At 42.2% G+C, this 7,626-nt stretch overlaps 1 protein-coding gene across 1 annotated transcript in view; it reads left to right on the forward strand.

Annotated features, from left to right (window-relative positions):
* NECAB2 (N-terminal EF-hand calcium binding protein 2) overlaps positions 1-7,324 on the forward strand; it is a 185,038-nt gene extending 177,714 nt beyond the window's left edge. Inside the window, exons 11-13 of the mRNA XM_087728870.1 lie at positions 4,001-4,078; positions 4,183-4,274; positions 6,874-7,324. Of these exons, the coding sequence (XP_087584996.1) occupies positions 4,001-4,078; positions 4,183-4,274; positions 6,874-6,902 (199 nt within the window). The 3' untranslated portion in view covers positions 6,903-7,324. The remainder of the gene's footprint in view (positions 1-4,000; positions 4,079-4,182; positions 4,275-6,873) is intronic.
* Positions 7,325-7,626: the final 302 nt, after the last annotated feature.

The raw sequence follows: 7,626 nt of genomic DNA on the forward strand, positions 1-7,626 counted from the left end.
AAATCCCTGCAGCCTGAACAGCTGATGATCAGGAGGCCCATGCTGAAATTGAGAATGAAACTTGCCATTTGCTCCCCGAGGCAAATTGCTGGGAGGCAGAGGCAGATTTCTTTTTCCTTGTGCTAATCAGGCTGTTTGCTGCAAGGAGGTAAGTCAATAACTATAAATGCCTATACAATGTTCACATTATTAGACTTATTTTTTAAAGTCTGCTTTATTATTGCTCTAGGCAGCTTAACAAAATGAAGAAGCTTTTAAAATAAATGCTTGATCTGAAGAGGCCCAGTGCTATTGTATCTTCTTTGAAATAGCAGAGAACAACTATACCTCCAGAAAGCACATCAATTTTAACAGCATCTGTACAAGTATTGTCTGAAATGTGACACTATAAACAGTGTATATTGTCTGTACTGTTTGCTACTTGTTGCAAGGAGGCAAATTGCTGGGAAGCAGAGGCAGATTTCCCCCCCTTGTTTTCCTCCCGAAAAGCTAGATGCGTCTTATACTTCCGAGTTTCCTTATACTCCGAAAACTACGGCAATTGTTCTCACTGAATTGTTCCTTCTTACGTCTAGTTTGGTGACCCTGGTTTTTAGACAACAGATTTCCTGACATTTTTCCACCAGCTGTGGTTGGCATCTTCAGAAGCATGGTGGTCTCCTATGCATTGCTCAATTATTCAAATCCACTGGGGGGTGAAATTCAGGGATGTTTTTCTATGCAGCCCCAATCTGAATCTGGCCCACTTTTCGATTTCATTCTTTCTCTTCCCAGTTTTTTGCAGCATTCTAAATTTTACCCCCATGTTTTTGGGTTGTTCTGATGATGGACAGATAAGCAGACATCATCCCAAACTCCTTGCCTGATATATTTCTTTAAACAGACTGAGTTGGAAAGGATCTTGGAGGTCTTCTAGTCCAACCCCCCCTTCTCAAGCAGGAGACTAACCAACTTATTTAACCACCACCACTCCACCATTTCAACATACAACTTGTTTTCAGTGTTCTGTTGGGCTGCAAAGAATCAAAAGGACTCAGGAATAGAATATCTGAGCACGATCCGATTTATGAAGCTGTTAAGATACTCATGACTGGGAGAGATATGGGAACAAGGTCAGGCAATGAATAGGCGTAGCAACTACCATATTTTTCAGAGTATAAGACGCACCAAGATTTTGAAAGGCAATTTTAAAAAAAAGTTTTTGCACTCTGCATACCTCCCAAAAATGGCCCATTTTTCGTTTTAAAAAAAAAGGCATTAATAGCCTTTAGGAGGCTTGTAGAGTGCTCCTGGGGGTTGGGGGGGCAAAAATGAGCAAAAAATGATTCATTTTCCACTCATTTCTGTCCTCCTCAGCCACTAGGAGCACTCTGGAAGCCTCCTAAAGGCTATGGATGGCCATTTTTATAAAGGGGGCAGGGTTTCGGGAGGCCAAAATGCTGTGTTCAGTGTATCAGATGCACCCAGATTTTCACCCTCTTTTTTGAGGGAAAAAGGTGCATCTTATACTCCGAAAAATACGGTAAGTCAGCCAATGGGAGCTTAAACAGATCTGAGTCTGTGCAAAGAATAGAAACAGAAACTTAAGCAGTCTGCTGCTCTGAGAAGTAAACTTAAGCACTCTGGTCTGGGCTTGTCTGCTGATATGAAACTAACAGATTAACTGCTTGTGTTTGCCTGTAACTCTCCTGCCTTGTGTTTACTTGGAAGAACCACCTGTTGGTATTGTACATTTATTCATCTATTCATATTTCTATAAATAAGTTAATGAATCCAGCTGAATCAGTTACCTGTGTGTGCTTTCTGGATTTTTTTTTTGCAACAAACTCTGACAGAAGCTTGGTTATTTTTTAGCAGCTTCATTAATTTTCTAAACCTTGATCAAATAATACAACTATTAGTAGCTCAGTTGTGTAGCTCTCCACAGAGAGCTTCTTCTCCAATCCTCAAGCTGCTTGTGCTGGTTTTACTAGGGGAAAAAATATTGCTTTAATTAAACGTTCTTTCCTTCTTCTTTTTTTAATAACCAAAACAGAGTGCGCATCTCCAAAATCCATGTTTGTTTCGAAGAAAACCTTTGGGCTCCATCAACATTATTAGAAAATACATTAGCAGGAGAGGGAGAAGCTAGAATGCAGGAAACATCACTTACATTTTCCATTATTTTTTTTTACTTTTCTCAATGGAATTGTAAAGGTGCAATTGGATCACAACAACATTTGGTGAGAACACCCACAAGCAGCTCTCAGAACTTCTAAATGCACCCAACACTCCAGAAAGTTTGGTGGATGCTGATAACCAATATTGTTGCTTAATGCTATTGTACAGAGACTTCAATGTATAACCACAGCTGGTACCAGACTTTCTATTGAATAGAAAATAGAGCTGGAAGGTATCTTAGAGGTCTTCTAGTCGAGCCCCCTGCTCAAGCAGGAGACCCTATACCATTTCAGACAAATGGCTGTCCAGTCTCTTCTTGAAAGCCTCCAGTGATGGAGCACCCACAACTTCTGGAGGCAACTTCTGTTCCGCTCCTTAATTGTTCTCACCGTCAGGAAATTTCTCCTTAGTTCTAGGTTGCTTCATTCCTTGCTGGGTTTCCACCCATTGTTTTTTGTCCTGCCTTCTTTGTGACAAATACTGGAATATTGCTATCATTTCACCCCTAGTCCTTTTCTCTAGACTAGCCAAACTCAAATCCTGCAGCTGTTCTTCATATGCTTTACTCTCCAGGCCTTTAATCATCTCCGCCCCCTGCCTTTTATCCCTAGAGCTAGGGTGGTGCTTCGCCAGCAGTGGTGGCTTTTCTGTCCCAAGGACCGGCCCATAGATTTCCACTGCTCTCCTCTCCTCTGCTTTCTGTGCATCCACACGTCAGGCACTGGACCCAGCTGTTCCTCCTCTTCCTCATCAGCCACCTCCAGACCTGGGGGCTGTTGATTCTCCATCTGAGGGCTGACGTACAGCCCAGGCTCTGCCCCTGTCTCTCTCTCTGCCAGCTCCATTCCCTCTTCCCCCTAGGAGCTCTCAGGTTGCCCTGATGCTGACCCTGACTCCCATGCCTCCTCCTCCTCTGATTTGGCTGCTGGAGGGGCTGGTGGGTGACAGGCCTCCACGTTGAGGACCCTCCGTAGTCTTGAACATCATAGAGGAAGCAGATTCTTGGATGAGTTTACTTACCCAGGTTATCAGTTGTAGAAAGGTAACTGCATGTTCTGACTAAGGCTTCCCGAGAGCATGTAGCAAACTCCTTGTCCCGGCAAAAAACCCTTTTATTAATTGACTGTGAATTCTGCTCATTCACGTCCAGCAAAGTCTTTCAGGGGAGGATTTACAGTCACAGACCTTATCTGGCTTGGAGAACTGCCAGGCTTATATCTGCAAAACTTGGCAAGGAGCCTCGGAGAGCCATGAACCAATGAAGCGAACTAATGATCTCTTGCAAACTCCACTCCCCTTTCGCTCCTCTTTTATTTCCTCTGGGAGGGTCAATTCAAAATTCACCTGTGGCCTTACTCCCAAGTCGACCCCTGTTCTTTAGCTGGTCCTTTCATCTGGCAACTCTGCGCATGTGCACACTGGGAACAGGCTCCAGCTGTTCGTCTGTCTCACTGATGTCTGATTCTGAAGCAGCTGATAACTGGCATAGGGCCCTGGCCCCCTCTCTGCCTCCAACACAGAGCCCTCATCAGAGCCTTCCCCAGATTCCAGGACTGACCCTGTTCCTCCCCAACTTCCTCACTGTCTGAATCTGCTGCCAGCTCTTCTGGCCACTGACGGGCCACAAAACTGCATTCATAGATGTTTGCTCGGCTTACTGGGGGGAAATGTTTGCAGTTTAACCGATTTCATTAATTTTGGGCTGATGAATCGTCCATACCTTATTTATTTATTTATTTATTTATTTATTTATTTATTTATTTATTTATTTATTTATTTTTACAGGATATTATTTCTCTGCTACTCATTATTGACCCCAATGTGTCTCCCTCTGTTGCAGCGTAACTGCGGTCAGGCTTCCCGATGGGGTCACTTTCATTGTCTACGAATTCTGGGAGAATGAGGATGACTGGAAAAGGTACTATAATAGCGGCCTCCGCTTTTGCTCCCCCCCCCCCCCCCGGTGTTCCGAGTTAAGAAACCAGCTGACTTTCTTCTCCGTCCTTCTCCTTGCCTCCACAGGCATCTCCAGAGTCCCATCTGTAAAAGCTTCCAGCATGTCAAAGTGGATACGCTGAATCAGCCAGAAGGAGTTTCCAGCGTGTCAGTGCCAGGTCTGAACGCTAAGATTGTGACGAGACTAATATCTAGAGTGATCTTGGTGTGGGGACCTGGCTCAAATGTTTTGAATATTTTGATTAAAAGAAATCAATATTTCCTCGGAAACTAGCTTGAATCCTGGCCCATCCCTGGTTTTCTTGGCAACGGACTAGATAGATAGAAAGTGGTCTTCTTCCAGGGTGACTGTTCAATTTCCCATTATAGATATGCTGGCTTTTCCTGGGGGTCTCCCTTCCTATTACTAACCATGGCTGACAGTGGTGGGTCACTACCGGTACTCTGCTCGTGGTCCATTCATGCATGCACTGGACGTGTGCTGTGCATGCGCCAGTTGTGCGCTGTGCATGCATGCACACTCCACCACACCTGTGACACCCAGCTGTTTGGCCGAGGTCGTGCAGGTGCTGCACGCTGTGCGCTTGTGTGCAATTGGCCCGCTAGCTTCAAAAGCAGGTGTGGGACGCGGGCGGGTGGGCCAACCGAGCCACCATACTGATACGGTGGCCGCTGCTCCCATCTACTATCTGTACGGCCTTATTGGGCCATACCAGCCAGAGCCCACCACTGATGGCTGATTCTGTTGAGCTTTTACGTACCAAGAAAGCCTGGTTTTGCCGAAGCCACAGTGTATGATGCCAGCTCAAAGTGGATGCGACTGTGTCCCTGTACGAGATTGCTCTTCATTTTTAAGGGACAAATGGACTGAGTCAGTTGCATGAGCTGAGTTCACACAACATGCTGAAATAGGTTGAAATGGAACCCAACAGGTCATGGTTGAAGATATTACCGGGGGGGGGGGGGGCTGCCACTGTTTAGAAGGTTGTGTGAATGAGATCATCATGGAAAAGTGTGTCTTGAATAGTCATCCCAAGTAATGTAACGTGGAAAAGGTATTTCGATAACCTGGATTTAGATGTTGTGTGAAGCCAGCCTTTGCTTGCAAACCGTTATGGGCCATGGATGGAAGGATCAAGGCAAGAAATGTGTTTAATTGAAATAAAAGAAGGCCCCTTTCTAGCTCAGGGATGGATAGGAATGGCAGCAAAGACAGGCAGATAGATAGATGATAGATAGATGATAGATAGATAGATAGATAGATAGATAGATAGATAGATAGATAGATAGATAGATAGATAGATAGTAGATAGATAGATAGATAGATAGATAGATAGATAGATAGATAGATAGATAGATAGATAGATAGATAGATAGTAGATAGATAGATGGTAGATAGATAGATAGATAGATAGATAGATAGATAGATAGATAGATAGATAGATAGATGATAGATAGATAGATAGATAGATAGATAGATAGATAGATAGATAGATAGATAGATAGATAGATAGATAGATCTAGGTAGGTAGGTAGATATCTGATAGATAGATGATAGATAGATGATAGATAGATAGATAGATAGATAGATAGATAGATAGATAGATAGATAGATCTAGGTAGGTAGATAGGTAGGTAGATAGATATACATAGATGATATAAAGATAGATCTATCGACAAAGCTAGATGATAGATATAGAAAATAATTGATAGATAGATATCTGGTAGATAGACAGACAGACTCATAGACATATCTGGTAGATAGATAGATAGATAGATAGATAGATAGATAGATAGATAGATAGATAGATAGATAGATAGATAGATAGATAGATAGATAGATAGATAGACAGACAGACAGACAGACAGACAAGAGAGAGAGAGATCCATATACAAATACAGATACATATATACAGTACATATACTATCTATCTATCTATCTATCTATCATCTATCTATCTATCTATCTATCTATCTATCTATCTATCTATCTATCTATCTATCTATCTACCATATGTACTGTATATATGTATCTGTATTTGTATCTGGATCTCTCTCTCTCTCTCTCTCTTGTCTGTCTGTCTATCTATCTACCAGATATGCCTATGAGTCTGTCTGTCTATCTACCAGATATCTATCTATCAATCTATTTTCTATATCTATCATCTAGCTTTGTCGATAGATCTATCTTTATATCATCTATGTATATCTATCTACCTACCTATCTACCTACCTAGATCTATCTATCTATCTATCTATCTATCTATCTATCTATCTGTCTGTCTGTCTGTCTGTCTGTCTGTCTGTCTATCTATCATCTATCTATCTATCAGATATCTACCTACCTACCTAGATATATCTATCTATCTATCTATCTATCTATCTATCTATCTATCTATCTATCTATCTATCTATCTATCTATCTATCTGATATCTACCTACCTACCTACCTACATCTATCTTATCTATCTATATCTGTCTGTCTGTCTGTCTATCTATCTATCAGTCTGTATCTATCTATCTATCTATCTATCTATCTATCTATCTATCTATCTATCTATCTATCATCTATCTATCTATCAGATATCTACCTATCTACCTAGATATATCTATCATCTATCTATCTATCTATCTATCTATCTATCTATCTATCTATCTATCTATCTATCTATCTATCTATCTATCAGATATCTATCTACCTACCTACCTATCTGACTCCCCAATCCTTTTTTCTGAGAGCTTCTCTTTCCATTGCAGCTGCCTGGTGCACCCTCAACCGAGACTGACATGGAGGAGAGAGACGGTGCCCTAAAGGGAAGTTCAGGTGGATCTCCCTTCTCCTCGCCTGGCTGGTGCCAACGTCCTTTCCTCTCTTTGGCAGAGAAGCACACTCTTATCTTTTCTAATAACTTTGTTACCTGTGTTGTCTCTTCTCCCTCCCTTCCTTCCAATGCATTTCTGTCTAGAAACGAGATTTGTTTGCTCTTGGGGTGGAGGAAGGAACAACAAGAAGTCTAATACCCAATCTTTCCACTAGGCCTTGGCCAACAAACCATTTTTTTCCCTTCTCTGAGCTTTATAACCCAAGCCTGTAACAAGTTTTGGTTTGGTAGCCACCAGAGATGAGAACTTGATTGCAAGTCCCAAAGGTGCTTTTTCAGGAGGCAACTGGACTTTCTTGTTTTTTCTTTTGAAGACGTTTCACTTCTCATCCAAGAAGCTACTTCAGCTCTAGCAGGATAGTGGGGAATGGAAGGATTTATATTCAGATATTGAGACTCTACAAAGAGTGCAGAGAAGAGCAATCAGGATGATGAGGGGACTGGAGGCTAAAACATACGATGAACGGTTGTAAGAACTGGGCATGGCTAGCCTAGTGAAGAGAAGGACCAGGGGAGACAAGATAGAAGTCTTCCAATATTTGAGGGGCTGCCACAGAGAGGAAGGGATCCAAAGCACCTGAAGGCCAGACAATGAATAATGGATGCGAAGTGAACAAGGAGAGATTCA

This window comes from Thamnophis sirtalis, unplaced genomic scaffold, assembly GCF_051295495.1.
Source record: "Thamnophis sirtalis isolate CommonGarterSnake01/CBP01778 unplaced genomic scaffold, rThaSir2_p1.2 scaffold_14, whole genome shotgun sequence".
NCBI lineage: Eukaryota > Metazoa > Chordata > Lepidosauria > Squamata > Natricidae > Thamnophis > Thamnophis sirtalis.